Source organism: Sturnira hondurensis, unplaced genomic scaffold (assembly GCF_014824575.4).
Source record: "Sturnira hondurensis isolate 20B ecotype Veracruz unplaced genomic scaffold, ASM1482457v3 Scaffold0005329, whole genome shotgun sequence".
Taxonomy (NCBI): Eukaryota; Metazoa; Chordata; class Mammalia; order Chiroptera; family Phyllostomidae; genus Sturnira; species Sturnira hondurensis.
The window spans coordinates 3,583,549-3,599,381 of record NW_028077960.1 but is presented as its reverse complement, the minus strand read 5'-3'; the positions used below and the strand labels follow the sequence as shown (position 1 = coordinate 3,599,381).

The window sequence follows — 15,833 nt, the reverse complement described above, 5'->3', positions numbered from 1 at the left end:
AATTGACTATCAAGGTATGAGTTTATTTCTGGGCTCTCTGTTCGGTTCCATTGATATGTGTGTCTGTTTTTATGCCAGTACCATGCTGTTTTGATTACTAAGGCCTTATAGTGTAGTTTTGTACTACATAGCATGATTCCTCCAACTTTGTTCTTCTTTTTCAGGATCCCTGTTGCTATGCTGGGTCTTTTGTGGTTCCATGTAAATTTTTGAAATATTGGTTCTATTTCTGTGAAACATGTCATTGGAATCTTGATGGGAATTGTATTGAATCTATAGATTGCTTTGGGTGATATGGACATTTTATGATGTTAATTCTTCCTATCTGTGAACGTGGTGTGTGCTTCTACTTACTTGTATCTTCTTCAGTTTCTTTCTTCAATGTCTTACAATTTTTGAGTACAGGTCTTTTACATTTGTGGTTAGATTTATTCCTAGGTATCTTATTCTTTTCAAAGTGATTGTGAATGGGATCATTTTCTTAATTTCCCTTTCTGTTCATTATTGCTTATAAAATGCAACTTATTTTTGAATATTAATTTTGTATCCTGCTACAGTACTGAATTCATTTATCAGTTGTAGTGTTTTCTGGGCAGAATCTTTGAGATTCTCTATGTATCGTATCTTGTCATCTGCAAAGGAAGACAATCTTACTTCTTCCTTTCCAATTTGCATGTCTTTTCTTTCCTCTTGTCTGAGTGCTGTGGCTAGGACTTTTTTATTATGTTCAATAAGAGAGGTGAAAGCAGACATCCCTGTCTTGTTCCCAGTCTTGTTCCCAGTCTTAAGGGGAACGCTTGTAGTTTTTGCCCTCTGTGTGTAATTCCTGGTTTGTGTGTGTGTCCTTTATTATGTTCGGGTATGTTCCCTCTAATCCCACTTTGCTGAGAGTTTTTATCATAAATAGATGCTGGTATTTCTCAGACGCTTTTTCTGCCTCTATTGATATAATCATGTGGTTTTTCTCCTTCATTTTGTTCATGTGGTGAATCACAGTTATTGGTTTGTGAATGTGCCAACCTTGCATTCCCGGACTAAATCTAACTTGATCAGAGTGTATGATCTTTTTGATTCATTGCTGTAATTGGCTTGCTTATGGTTTGTTGAGGATTTTAGTATCTTGTTCACCAAGGATATTGGCCTATAATTTTCTTTGTAGTGTCTTTATCTGGTTTTGGAATTAGGAGAATATTGGCCTCGTAAAAATGAGTTTGGAAGCCTTCCCTCTTCTTGAATTTTTTGAAACAGTTTGAGGAGAGTATTAGTTCTTCCAGGAATGTCTGGTAAAATTCACCGGTGAAGCCATCTGGTCCAGGGTTTTTGTTTATTGGGAGTTTTTTCATTACTGCTTCTATTTCACTAGGTGTAATCTGTCTACTCAGATTGATTCTTCCTGATTTAGTTTTGGAAGATTGTATGTTTCTAGGAATTACCCATTTCATCTAGATTGTCCAGTTTGTTGGCGTATTATTTAAGTGGTTTCTGTAACACTTGGCATTTTGTTAAACTCAGAGGATTTTAAAACAGTTATTCAGTGCTCACCCTTCCTCATTCAACCAGAAGTGCTGAAGGTACAGCAGTCGGGCACACAGTCTGACATCCAGTAGACACCTATGAAATGCTTATTAAGTGGGTGAGTGAATGGCTTAATGGAGAAACTAAGGCACAGAGAAGCAGACACTGTCATCTGCACTCCTGATTTTACCCAGTTAGTCCTAGTGTGGGTTGCTTAAACTGTCTAAAGAAAATAAACAAACTCACAGATACAGCGTTGTGCTGGTTACCAGAGGGGAACCCAGGCAGGAGAGGGAGGTTAGCGAAACGGGGGCCACATGTGGCAATGGAAGAAGACGACTTCGGGTGGTGAGTGAGTGAGTGTACTGGTGTTGTATTACGAAGCTGTATACCTAAAACATATAGTGTTATTAACCAATGTTTCCCCCACTAAATTTAACTTTAAAAATAAACAAAAATATAAAATAAAATGTTGTTCCTCCACCTTTATAAGCCATCAGTACTACCTCCACTCTATTGTTCTATTTCTGGTGAATGTTGTCCTTTCTCTAGTGACTGGGGGAACTTGCTGCTTTAGAGATTATTTGATTTAAAAATCTTGTCTGACCTCTTGATACTAAGATAAAGTCACAAGGCAATATTGAAATACACCCCTGCCCATATGTGAATATATATGGACAAAGAGGAGATACCTTTACTGTTCCCAGAAGTAAACTTCTTGCCTCTGTTTTTCTTGGTTTTGGTTCTGCCTTTCCTTGAAGCATCTTTCAGAAGGGCAGTTTTATTTTGTCAAACCTTTGGACAACTATGTTTAAAACAGTTACTTTTGAAAAACCCTGTTGTTTTTGTGCCTAGGAAGCGAGCTGCTTGTAAGTCAGTGAATGGCTCCCACAAGTACAAAGGGAACTCCAAGGATGTCAAACCCCCAGACCTCTGGATCCACCATGAGAGGCTGGAGCTGAAACCCATTGACAAGTCTCCAGACCCGAACCCCGTCATGACTGATACTCCAATCCCTCGTAACTCTCAAGATGTCACACCAGCTGACAATTCCATGGACGGCAGCATCCATCAGAGGCGGAATTCATACAGAGGTACAGGTTTCCCCCAAATGTTGGGAGACTCTTTCCATTTAAATCATTTTTCATTTCATCACATTGCCTTAAATTTGGTGATTCTTATATGAGGTGAGATTGAAAGAAGTGTGTGTTACGGGATTTCGTCAACATCTGGTGGAGAATAGCTAGTTTGTTGTGGGACACAGGCTTTGTTCCCAGATGAGACACCGTTTGGGTCTCAGCGGGCTCCCCCCCCGTTGCTACTCAAGCATTTGAGACCCTCGCCCTTGTCTCTGCATTTTGTTCTGTCCCTTCAGTTGGAGTCCAGCTGACATTGTTCAGAATGTTCTTGGTCTGGATGCTCTTACAGACGCCACCCTGAAGCACGGTGGTCAGCATTGTGTCAGCTGCATTGACTCTCCAAAGGGCCTCCTGTCATGCACTAGCGATCACTGTCCTCTTCATTTCACTTCCTGCAGAAACACCTTGTCCCCATTTTCTGGTTTGTGAATACCCCACTGGAAGTATTTTATTGCTGAGGCTTCTCAGTGGCCTACGGCACACTCTTTTAACCAACTTTCATATTTGATGTCTAGGGCATGAGTCAGAGGACAGCATGTCTACACTGGCTGGAAGGCGGGGAATGAGACCAAAAATGATGATGCCCTTTGACTCCCAGCCGCCCCAGCGTAAGTGGAAAGTGTCTCTCTTCTCTAGTGCCGCCAGTCTATTGAGTCATACCGGGGACTAGCTGTGGATGACCACTTCTGCTTCCCTTGACCCTGACCCAAAAGATAATCTACCAGAGCTCTGGCAGCTTGAGGGGAGAAGTATCGAAGAGTTGCCGCATTTTGTAATTAATGTTAATGAGCCTAGCTTCTTTAATTACAGGGAAGAGAAGGTAAAAAGCCGATTTCCCAGTTTCCCGGGAATAGGGAAGTAACCAGCCCCCCTGAAAGTGCAGAGCCCCTCTGCAGGAGAGATGGGGGGCCCTGTCCAGGGAGGGGCTGAGGGCAGCCAGGTGTCAGTCCGGCTTCCTAACACATGTGCAGTGTTGACAGGCACCTGTGGAAATTTTTTAATTAGTAGATTTTATTTTTAGAGGAGTTTAAAGTTGATAGTATAGAGTTTTTAAAGAAACATTTTCAATCCTATCTGACCCATGGGCCTCACTCTGATAAGCATAAAAGTTGCCCAACCGCCTGTAGTAATACTTGAAATGCAAAATAAGTTAAATATCATAATTGGAAGCCAAAAAAGCAAGGGACGAGTCAGTTCTTTTTTTCAAACCAAGCCTTTCAGACCAGCTGGCACCGTGGCACCTCCAGAGGAGGGTCCCCTGCACCATCCTAGAACGAGGAGACGCCACCTGCCTGTCAGTGTCCAGTTTTATCAACTACGTGACATTGAAACGCCTGCTCGGACCTGGGCAGTAGGCCACCACGCCCTCAGATCCCTAGAGTCAGCTACTGAGCGCATCAGATCCTGAAGGATCACTTTCCAACTTAACCTAAATGAGCCTCCGAATTTCTTATTTATTTCTTAAAAAATGGCCCATTTCAGAACTCCAGCCACTTCAGTAGTGTCGGAGATTTAAATAATCACAGATTTCTACACACACATGGGTGCACCATGGCACCCCGTACTTGGGAATGGGGGGAGGGGCGAGCATGTGTCTCCGTGCACACACTCTGTCATACCCACTATGCACAAACATTGTGGGCTCTAGATTTTAAAAATCAGGTTTGGAGGAGGAAGGGTCAGTTCAGGAATAGGTCATTTTGGCACAAAGTACTTTTTGCTTAGGGGACCACACTTGGAAGTGTGTGGGGAGAAACCGTGGTTTCCCACTTGTAACAGGGTCCCCAGGTTTAAAAATACGAATGTCCAAAAAATTAATTAATCCATCCCAGTTCCTTTTGATTTATAAGATAGTAGCTTTACTGTTTGTTTGTTTTGTATAAGACTTTAGGTCTCACCTTACTGTCTTATTTTTAAAACTTGTGAATTTGACTGTTCCTATTCCTGAATTTGATGCTTTTAAGTATGTTAAGAGGGAAAGACATACTGTACCAGTTGATATCATTCCTTTTTTTGGTGGTGGTGGTTGGAGAGGTGGAGGACTCTGTGCATAAGTTTGCAGTATTATTTACTTTGTACCTCAGTAGTTGGGCGGGTAAGTGGAACCTTTAAGAATCTGAAACCAGGTACCTGGAATACTTTGATCTTCAGGTTTGGAGGTACCCTTTCCCCCATGCTGCTAGAGTCGACCCACCAGCCACCTGCTCTAACCCTGAATGAAGCAGCTGAGTGCAGCTAGGAAGGCCTCGCCCAGCAGCTAATGATGGGCGTCTCTTCTAGGCAGGCACTTTCACGCTGTCTTGTATCTTACTTACTTCATTTGAAAAGACTGGGAAGTGCCTTAAAAAAGAGAAAGTCGATTATGGTTTTCCTTTTGTGAGAGTCCCCTCTACCTAGAATGCTTTCAGGTAGGTAAAAATCGGGAAGCTTATTCCCTCCATCCCAGCCTTAATTCTGGAACACGCTGGCTCTGAAGCCCTACTTCTAAAAACCATTGGTCTTCCCCTAGAGGAGACACTGACTTGCAAACTACCCGGTGAACCTTCCTCAGCCAGCTTCTCCAAGATGTGTTTCATTCCAGAGGACCCCCTGGGCCTCTGGTCCCTGAACAGGGGAAGTCCCAGTGGTATCCCCAGACCTTAAGGAGGGGCAGTGACACTCCAGGGTCCCTAGTTGGCTGTGTCACCTGTTTATTTGCAGGTGGCCAGGACAGGAGGTAGCTGGAGAAGAAAGTGTCTGTTGTATTGCCTGGGATTCCCTTCACCAGGGTGCTCTTGAGCGGCCCCCAAAGATCCAGGGAAATCCACAGTGCCAGAAGACATCCTCATAGACTCCGAAGGCTAATTAGATTTATCACAAAGCACACGAGGCCCTTGCTTAAAGAATAAAAGACCTCCTGTGTTCCTAGTCACCCCTACCTGTTCGCCTATTTGAGGGCTTCTGAGCAGGTTATCTGGATCTTAAACGTTTCTACAAATCCTCTAAAGAGAATTCCCACACTGAGCTTCTGGCTTTGTTTCCCTCTCTGGGATTGATAATAAAGCCTCATTAAATAAGTGCTGTCTTCATAGACAGTTGACTGTGGAACATCTTGGTGGAAATTTGGATTTGTTAGCTAAATGCAGCAAATTTAATTCCTTAGCCAGTGTGAGAAGAAACGAGCCAGTTAGGAAAGCTTCTGCGTGTGTTCTAAAGTGTGAGTGGCTGAGCCCCCGTTAGTGCTGGGTTGGATCCTTAGAGTTCAGTTCCATTTGCATTTCTTTTAAGATAGGAAAATTGATTAAACAGATGCTCATTCATTCAGCCTACATACCTGTTGCATGCTTCATTTAACAAGTCAGAAAAAACAGAATGAATTAGGAATGTGTATGAAAGAGAGGGGATTTAACATCCCTTTAGCAGGAGAAAAATTATAGAAACCTAAGTCATTGTTTCTTATGGATTTACATTATGTGACATACTTGGGTAGACTTTTAAAACTCATATAATCCATGTTTATTGCAGAACTATAAACCAAAAGGAAAAAAAATGTTTTTATCCTGATCACTCTTCCCCACTAGGTGATTACCATTAACATGTTAGCATGTATTCCCCAGACTTCTTTTTCTGCGTGTAGATAGGCAGGCATATGCACAGGAGTCTGTTGATTTTTTTTTAAAACAAATGTAAACTGGGTAGCCCATTGTCCACATCCAGCCAGCTGCCCCCAGAAAACCCAGGGAATGGCCGCACCGGGAAGGGGGGAGGGCTTTGCTCTTGAACTGTGATTTGTGTGTGTCTGTGCAAGCATGTTAAGCATTTCTCTGTCTTGTGTTCATTCACAGCTGTGATTAGTGCCCATCCCATCCATTCCCTCGATAACCCTCACCATCATTTCCACTCCAGCAGCCTCGCTTCTCCAGCTCGCAGTCATCTCCACCACCCAGGCAGCCCATGGCCCATTGGCACATCCCTGTGCCTCTCAGACAGGGCCAATTCCACAGGTGAGAGACGAGGGCCGAGCCCAGGCAGAAAGCGTTTGAAAAGAGTTGGCAAGCTGAAATGGGGAAGGACTTACCCTGCTTAGGAGGATTTGGAGTTTTTCTAGGTGTTATGTATTTGCCATAACATTTCTATTCTTGACTCATGTGTTTCTGTAAAGTTTACCCTGTTTTTATTCCAGTTTTAAGGGCTCAGTGCAAGTCGTTTTAGTTAAAACACAATAACTAATTATATAACCATGTCTTGTTCTATCAATTTGTATCTTAATTCAGTTATATTTTCAGTTAAATTTTTTTTTAGCACTCCAGTTTGAAAGGAGACTCATTCAGGGTGATTTTCAGAAACTAGAGGTCAGTCTTGCCTCTCAGCCATTCTAACGTCAGGAGGGCCACAGGGCGGCCGGAGGCACTGCTCTCGCCCGGTCTTCCATCCTGTGCTAGGAGCGCAGCCAGAGCTGTGGCCACGTGGAGCTGGTGCATATCACACACCTCAGGGTGCCTAGTGGATTGCTGACCTGAGGAAGGGCCACCCAGGTAGGAAATTAGCCTAACAGTCTGCAGTGTATTTACAGAAACCCACTGCCTGACGAACATGACCCAGTCTGGAAACCTTAAGAAACAGCATTCTCAAAACAGTTTTCTGGAGGAAATAGTAAAAGTGAGGGGACAGTAAATGAAACAGACTGTTCCTCATTAATTGAAAATTAATTTTAACCCTCAGTTTTAAGGTACAAATCCAGTGTCTTGTATATGTAACATACTCTTAAGACAAGCTTCAAATGGTAAAAAAAGAGTTAGGATGTTACTAGTAGAATGAAGTGTTGGTGGTTCTGGGAAATACGAGGATTTCAAATGAGTTTCACTTTAAGGGAACCTCAAACTTCACGTGGGGAGTTCGGCCTGCCGGCAGCATCCCCTCTCCTTTGCATTTCATCAATACAAACGTACCCAAAGCATCAGACGGAGATGAAGGCTTTGTTAAGGGATGCCCATACCTCCTCCCAGACCTTTTCTTGGTTTGGAGAATTGGAGAATGCTGCTTGAACCTACGTCCAACTTTTGGGTCCTGCCTTTAGGGTGAGACAGTGCACTCGTGGCTGAGTCTGCCTCACAGGCATAGCCCCCATGAAACAGGGACCAGAAAGCTGCCCTCAAACCTGCTCTTAGGAAGCAGCCTTGTGTCCTGAGGCAGAGGAATGTCCCTCACAAGGACATGGGCCTGCCTAAGTGCACGGTGGGCTCTTCCTGGGCAGATTGGCCCTCGGCCTTCCTCCCAGATGAGGATGGGGAGGATGGGCCAGAAGCTGGCAGCTCCCACCACGCCCCATCCCCGTGGTCTAGCGTTGGTGGAAGCACCATTCTGTGTGCATTTGGGAAAAAGGGAAGTGATGATTTGCACTTCTGAGGGGTTTATGTTTTCACTGAACTGAGGGGATAAAAGAAGATAAAGCTAGTGATGGAGTCCGTGAAGATAGAGTGCAAGTATCTGGAAGTGGTCAGAGGTCTCTCACGATGACTTGCTCATGTCCCTGGGGCTCGGCGGGCAGGCCTTGCTCTGCAGGCGCTCTCTCCCTACGCCCACCGCCAACGTGGGGAGAAAGAACACTCCCCGCTTGTCCAAGTTGTTGTGTGTCTTATACAACTGGGAGTCAGGAGGTCAGCCCCACGCCAACAGGAACTTCTGCAACAGCCTAGTTTTCCTCGCAGGCCAGTGGTGTTGCCCTGTGTCAGGTACAGTCCTCACAGAGAACGCGTGTGCCTGCTGCCCTCTGCGTCTGTACGGTCAGAGCCAGCACCGACTCACGTAGGCAACCCCGTCACCTTCTCACATTTCCCACCGTCTCTTAGGCTTTCAGAAGCTTATTAAATTACGGCAGCTCAGGCAGCCAGGGTAGGCCTGTGTGCCCAGAGTGACCCAACATATCTGCCAGTACAGGCTGACAGGGTCCAGGCTGAAGCCTGCTCTCTGTCTCCTTGTCGCTGTTCCCCACCCGCACCCGCTTCCTCCCAGCCTGGGCCCAAGTCACACGGAGCAGACCAGCAGCCCCCAGCTGTGGTGGTGGCTGGCTTCAGCAGGCTGAAGAAGTGAAACCCCAGTCACCCTTTCAGAGAATGAGAACTGTCCTAGGCCTGCTAGGACTGTCACAGCCAGGCTTTCAGCACTTGAGGAGGGTAGCAAGTCCCTCATCCCTGGGACCCAAGACCTTTAAGCCAAGGAGTAGCACTCATGGCTTACAAGGCCTGTCTCCTGAGAGCCGAAGAGAACAGATTCATTGCTGCCTCCAGTACAACAGTCTAGGATTGTACTGGAGGGAAGTAGGTTGGATTTCTTCAGGCTGTCCATGCATTAATGATACTTAACAGGATCATTTCCTTTTTTAAGGGTGAGGACTCCAGGTGTCAGGGGAGGCCCTCCTTCGGGCTACCTGCTACAGCCTCTTGTCCTGAGCTGGTGTCTTCGGGGCCCGTCCTCGGGTACAAATGGTGGTTTGCACCAGCTCCCCTTACTCTCCTCATGGGCTCCCTGGGCCTTGGCTGCTGCTGCTCCCGCTCTCCCGCTGCTCCTGCAGACTCAGGGCAGTGGCGTCATGCATGGCAGGGCAGAATAGTGTGTGGTGGCTCAGAGCCTGGGCTTGGGAGTCCAGCCTGGAATTCAGATTCCTGCTTTACCTCTTCTCACTCTGTCCTAGGGCAAGGCCCAACCTCCCAGTGCCTTCTGAGTTATTCTGAGGATTGAATGAACCAACCAGTGGAAAACAATAACTTACAAAGAAAAGAACCTTATTCAAGCCTCATGTACAGCACTTTTCATAAGTCTTCTCAGTTAATCCCCAGTGAATCATATGTCATGCTCCCTGTTCTATAGGTAAAGAAACTGGGACTCAGAGATTCAGTGACTGCCAAGTTCACCCAGCTAGTACACCAAGGTTAGAGTTCAGGTCAATCTGATCCAAAGCCAGGGCTCTTCCTACCCCATCATGCTGCCTTTCAGAACAGTGCTGACCCTTTTTCACATATTTCGAGACTGTTGCCTTGTTCTTCCTGAAACGTCCCCTTCTCTAGGCTGACCTAACCTACCCCATTTCTTTCTCTGGCCCCAACACCATTCCCATGACGTCATCTTAAAGCCATTCGTGGCTCTCTCGACCAGCTGGGTGCTCGGGTCTCACGTGAGGCTGTGCCCGGTCCGCCAAAGGCAGGCAGGCCTGTGCCCTTGACTCTCCTGCAGTAGCCACCCAGCCAGGCGGCTGCTTGTCAGGGACCTGGCCGGGCTTGGTGACTAGACATGTCGTCTCTGAAGGGCTAGTTCTACGGCTCTTCATCAGGGAGTGAAATTTTAAATGTTCTTTTATAATTACTTACATCTTGATAGACAGCCGTCTCACGGACCTTTGTATGTGCTCTATAGTAGGCACCGAGGAGAACTTCAAATCTGTAAGATTGTGACCACTTAACTGTGTAATAGGTGAAAAAAAAATCCCAGCCGCTGCTTGACATGATGTTTGAAACTGTTTTTAGATTAGTCCATTCTTACTTAATTAGCCTTGGCAGTGGTGTGAACCCAGGGTCCTCAGTGCTTACTCAGCTGCCTTCAGGGGCCCTTAGAAACAGCCAGAACCCTGGGACGCGCATATGTGTAATGGTTTACAAAATGCTAACGTCTAGACTTTCCCGCTGTAGAATCCGTTCGAAATACCCCCAGCACCGACACCATGCCAGCCTCCTCGTCTCAAACGTGCTGTACTGATCACCAGGATCCTGAAGGTGCTACCAGCTCCTCTTACTTGGCCAGCTCCCAAGAGGAAGACTCGGGCCAGAGTCTTCCTACAGCCCACGTTCGCCCTTCCCACCCATTGAAGAGCTTCGCTGTGCCTGCCATCCCGCCCCCAGGCCCTCCCACCTACGACCCCGCACTGCCAAGCACACCGTTACTGTCCCAGCAAGGTGAGTGAGGACAGCTGCTCTGGAGGGACCCTTTGGCTCTGGATTATGGCAGAAGTCACCTTTTCTTTAAAGAAAAACAAAGCAAATATCCTCTACGCTTCTCCCCAGCAATTGAAAGGAGCAGGGTATCATTACCCTCTCGGGAATGTGTGGGCACAGGGACCAGAGACTGACCGGCTATGGAGTGTGAGCCAACTTTTTAGATTGTGTTTTGGGTGCAGGATCCTTGGTGGTCACATCTGGTAGCCTGGCTGTGAGCAGCAGATCTCCTCCGCCCAGCTTCCCAGAACTGCCTCCTCCCCGGGGTGCCTGCAACCCAGAGGAGGGAGGGGCATGGAGGCCAGGGCTGGGAGCAAAGGAGGAGCCTTAGGAAATGAATTCCTGGGAGTTCCTGCAGCTAACCCAAAGTCCCCTGACCTCAAAGGTACGCCTTTTCCATGCTCTTCTACATTCTATTGTGGTGGTCTGTTCCGGAATAAATCGGAATAAATCGACCCCCTAATTCACAGCACGTGCTCAATCAACTGAGCTACACCAGCCAGGGCTCATAATTCTAATTTTACTTGAAACATAAATTTTATTATTGGCAATAAATGCTGTCCATTGTTTTCCTTGAAGTGACTGGCCTACTTCATTCACTTTCTGAAACTCTCTGCCAGGTGCTCAGGCCTGCGTCACAGGCTTATCAGGCTGTCCCGGCGGTGGGGGAGGTGCTCCTGGTGCGGCGGGCCGTTCAGGCTGCCCTGTGCCAGCCCGGGGGCCACACGCTGCGTGCACGCTTCCCGTCCCGTCACAGGCCATGAACAGATGTGTGGCCAAGGCTGAGACTTAATAGAGTAATTTTTACCGTTTCGTTAAGGATGAGCCTACGTTAAACTGACTTTTTCAAACTGCAGGTTTCTGTCAGTGAGTGACTTTACTGTTCAGTGCGACTGCCTTCACTTCTGCCCGCACCCCGGCAGTGTGACCCCACTGTTGCTTTTGTAGCATCAATTTAAAGGCAAACAGTACCTTAGTGCTGTTACGAAAAGAGTTCCATCTACCCAACAGCCTGCAAGGGGTCTGTGGACCACTGCATTTTGAGGCCCGCTGGACTGGGGGGTTAGTTTTCTAAAGGCAAACAGAGTATTTTCTCTGGCCTTTCGGGAGCCCTCTCTCCCTCCTTCCACCTGGTCTCAGTGCCTTCTCAGAGCGGGTCGTGCGCAGGGTCTGGGTGGGAGCAAGCTTGACCACACGCCTGACGGCGCCTTTCCCATCAGCTCTGAACCACCACATTCACGCAGTGAAGACGGCCTCCATTGGGACTTTAGGAAGGAGCAGGCCTCCTGTGCCCGTGGTGGTTCCCAGTGCCCCTGAAGTGCAGGAGACCACAAGGATGCTGGAAGACTCCGAAAGTGTAAGTTCATGGGGCTCTCAGCCCAGCCAGGATGTCTAGGGGCGTGTCCCAGGGCCTGAGAGTACACTGGCCCAGAATACAAAGCAGGGCCATTCATCACTCAGCAGATGGGCACCGACGGGCATCTCCTCAGAGTCAGGAACGGTGCTGAGGCTTCCTCCGCTTCCTCTCATCCTTGCCAGCCCAGCTAGTTACTTTTTCTCTCTGGTCACCCCTCGCCTTCCTTTTAGTCTGCCCTGTCTCCCTGGTCCTCTCTTCCTGGTTTGAATCATCCTCATCTTCTTTCCCTCCTCAGTTCCACCTCATGACCTGTTCTGAGCAGATGCTGAAAGGGAAGGTACTTCAGTAGATGCTCTCAAATGAGAATCCAACGGGGTCTCTCCTTGATTTTTCTCTCTCACATCCCAATAAAAACATTTGCCTCTGCATTTTCAGGTACAAGACTCTTTAAGAGGAAAGCTTGGGGCCCAAAGATTAAGGGACAGAGCAACTAACTATCGACTGTAGCAGAGACATGGACAGACTGAGCAGCTGGTGGCCCTGGGCCGAGTATTGTGGGAGAAATGAGTGGTCGCTGACTTGGGGGCTTACTGGCCCTGGCACCTCCTATAGTGTGTGACTCCACGGGCCCACCCGGGTTCGGTAGTCAGTCTCCCGGGGCAGTTTGACACTGACATTTCAACTGTCTCTCTGGGCTCTCCTCCTAGCGAGCCCCTTGACCACACCCAGTAACAGCGTGCTCTCTTACAGACCTATGAACCAGATGAGCTGACCAAAGAGATGGCCCACCTGGAAGGACTGATGAAGGACCTAAATGCCATCACAACCGCCTGACGACCTTCACCAGGACGTGACTCCAGCCCTGAGTTTAGAAGTCTTGGGACTTAGCCTTGAAAACAAGGAATTGTACAGAGGACGAGAGGACAGCACTTGAGAACACAGAGTGAGCATGCAGACCCACCCGCGTCCCCCGCGTGGGGCGGCCTCTCCCGAGGCCGCCTGCCTCCTCCTGGTCAGCCTGGAAGAAGCCCGTGTGGAGGCAGCTTCCCGTTGCCTGCTGGGACCCTGCAGGACTGGCGGACGGCAGAGCGCCGTGTCCAGGGAAGGGGCAGGAAGGGCCACCGGCCTGTTTCTCTCTGTGGTCAGGCAGCGCTTCAAGCTGTGGCTGCATCGCCGTTATGGGGTGTAGATGTTTCGTTTATGTACAGTTTTATTTGTGTCCTATTTTACCTTCAGAAGTAAAACACTATCAAAACCAAGGAAGTCCGTGGCGTGCTCCACAAGTGGTTGGTATTTGACTACTTGTCTGAATTATGTATGGAAAGTCATCAACAATGTGCGTTGTTCCAGGGATTGGCTTGTTTTTTGTTTTTATTTTTAATTCTGAATCATTGCATCCTCTACCAGCTGTTAACCCATCACTCTGAGTGGGGAGGAAATGTTGCATTGCTGTTTGTAAGCTTTTTTATTATTTTTTATTATAATTATTAAAGGCCTGACTTTCTCCTCTCATCACTGTGAGATGACGGATCTGTTTGAATGACGTGTAACATTGAAAAGACTTGTTTGTTGCTTCTGTGCAGCTCAGTCCTGGGGTGGGGTGGGCCGCGAACGGGCAGTGGGGGTGCCGCCGCAGCCCCGGGACCGTTTCTGCCGCAGCGCTTTCCTCCCGAAGCCTGCGGAGAAGGGAGGCGTCCACGTCACTGTCCCTTCCCGGCATGTCCATCTCTGCTGTCACTAAATTGCAGCTGGACTTTGATTTGGACCTGGTTGAAAGCTCTTCTGTGCAATAGGTGGGTTTGAGGGTTTGGAGGCCCTGATGCCTCACTCAGGTCCCGGTGAGGGTGTCCGTGCCGAGCAGGCAGGCACCTCCACGTGTAACGGTGGGCGTGGCCGGTCCACAGCCGGCTCCGTCCCCACTGGGGAAGCTGGGGTTAACAAGGGACTTTGTTTCCACTTAGGACTCCTTGCTTCTCTCCGTTTCCTGTCCTCAGCCCGTCCAGCTGTCACTTCCATTAGCAAGAGTGAGGTGGGGGCTGCATGCCCCTGAGGCTCCCTGCTTCTTTCTTAACAGTGTTCTTTAAGTAGCAGGGAATGGGGACAGAGAGGGCCACAGGGGACAGCTGTGCCCCCCATCCCAGCAGCTCAGCCAAGCCCCTGGTTAGAATGAGCAGCAGGTTTCCAGGGCGTGTCCGATGGCCTGGCTACACATGGAAGCCTTTGCCTTCACAAATGGTCCATCTTCTTTGTCTTAAAAAGGTAGAGAGCTGAGGTGTTGGTTCTTTTTAATATTAAGAATATATTATGAAAAAATTTAGGACAGACCCTCAGGCACCTTCCCCAGAAGAGAGCATGGAAGGCAGTGCAGAAAGCCGCCTGGGCTCCGGTCCCACGGCCCAGCAGAGGTCAGCTGGTGCTACCGCCACTGGGTACCTGGCCCCAGCCCCACCGGCACCCACTTGCCTTTGTACGTTGGTTATTTCCCCCTTTTACGTCTTCTCACGTATTTGCTTTTCTAGACGATGAACTCTGTATTTATTATTTGGGGCAATGGAAAGTGCAATGCTGACTCCTGCCGCCCTGCCCGCTGGCCACAGAGGACAGTGCTGGGCAGGGCTCTGCGGAGCCAGGGCATTCGCGCTGCTCCCGGACAGAGCACTCCCAGCACCCGCCCCCGGGGCCAGAGTCCCCAGGAGCCGGCTCACCTTCTGCCCAAAGAAACATGCTCGGTATTCAGGGCCTTCCCTCCCGCGAGCCCGGACGCTTCTGTTACCTCGGGGCCTCGGTACCTGGGCACTGCCACAGAGTTGGGGCGAGGGCCAGGGTGGGGGGGCCTATTTTTAAATAAAGTAACTGCTCAAAGTTGGGGATTTTTTAAAATTTAAAAAAAAGGAAAGTTATTCTGTATTGCACCTTTTCACAATTTAATACATTTTCTTACATTTGCTGTGATTTTTGAAACGAAACCATCCATTGTGTGTCCTGTAATGGCCCATGGGGGCGGCTGCCCAGCGGCACCTTCCGGGAGGGTTTGGGACAGGCGTGTCTGCCGCTGCAGAGGGTGGGGCTGCCGGGGGCCGGTTGCTGTACACACTTGTTTGGCCTTTTCTGTAGTTGATGCTGTAAACTCTATGGCTTTTTAAAAAACAATGTCATGTTTTTATTTAGCATTGGAAATCCAATACACTTTTTTAATCCAATCAAACTGGTCAGAGTCATTTTTTTTTTCCTTAAGAAAACATTGCTTTGGAGCCCCTGTTTCTCAGCCTCAAGTTGACCTCACTGTTGCCCTCACAACTACAAAGGCAGGAGTTCTCAGGGCCCCCGGGGGTGTGGCCCAGAGCCAGGAGGCTGCAGGCAGAGGTGGTCTGCTGGCCCCAAAGATGAATCCTGTCCCTGTCCCACCCCATCACTGCTGCCCTGCAGGGGCCGAGCAGCCTGAGGAATCAATCAAAGGTGACTCCAGGTCAGAAATGGCCGAGGAGCCCAGCAGGAAAGTGCACAGCTACTGTGGCAGCGCCCCCGGTGGCAGCTCGTGCAGTTGGCACGCAGGCAGACACCCGCACTGGGCCAGGGCCGCCCCCTCCCAGCCTGCTCTCAGGGTGGCGTTGCTGCTGCAGGCGTCTGCAGGGGTGTCCTGCCCTGGCCAGCTGCGTTCCTCTGTGCCTTAGCTCAGGCTGCTATTAAAAAAAACCATAGACTGAAGGTTTCAAGGAGCAAACATTTATTTCTCACAGTTCTGGAAGTCCAAGCTCAGGGTAAGTAGATAGGCTGGGGTCTGGTGACAGCCTGCTTCCTGGCTCATAGACTCACGGATGTCTCCTCTCTGTGCCCTCACGTGGCAGCTGGGGGGTGGGG

At 48.6% G+C, this 15,833-nt stretch overlaps 1 protein-coding gene across 8 annotated transcripts in view; it reads left to right on the top strand.

Annotated features, from left to right (window-relative positions):
• Nucleotides 1–15,180, top strand: part of NEO1 (neogenin 1) — a 231,157-nt gene extending 215,977 nt beyond the window's left edge. For 6 of the 8 annotated variants that reach the window (XM_037047083.1, XM_037047089.1, XM_037047087.1 and 3 more), the window contains 6 exons: nt 2,371–2,609; nt 3,170–3,262; nt 6,479–6,637; nt 10,316–10,579; nt 11,839–11,975; nt 12,726–15,180. In XM_037047083.1, the coding sequence (XP_036902978.1) occupies nt 2,371–2,609; nt 3,170–3,262; nt 6,479–6,637; nt 10,316–10,579; nt 11,839–11,975; nt 12,726–12,809 (976 nt within the window). In that variant the 3' untranslated portion in view covers nt 12,810–15,180. The remainder of the gene's footprint in view (nt 1–2,370; nt 2,610–3,169; nt 3,263–6,478; nt 6,638–10,315; nt 10,580–11,838; nt 11,976–12,725) is intronic. The other 2 variants (XM_037047091.1, XM_037047090.1) reach the window with 1 other exon arrangement.
• The last annotated feature ends 653 nt before the right edge of the window (nt 15,181–15,833 follow it).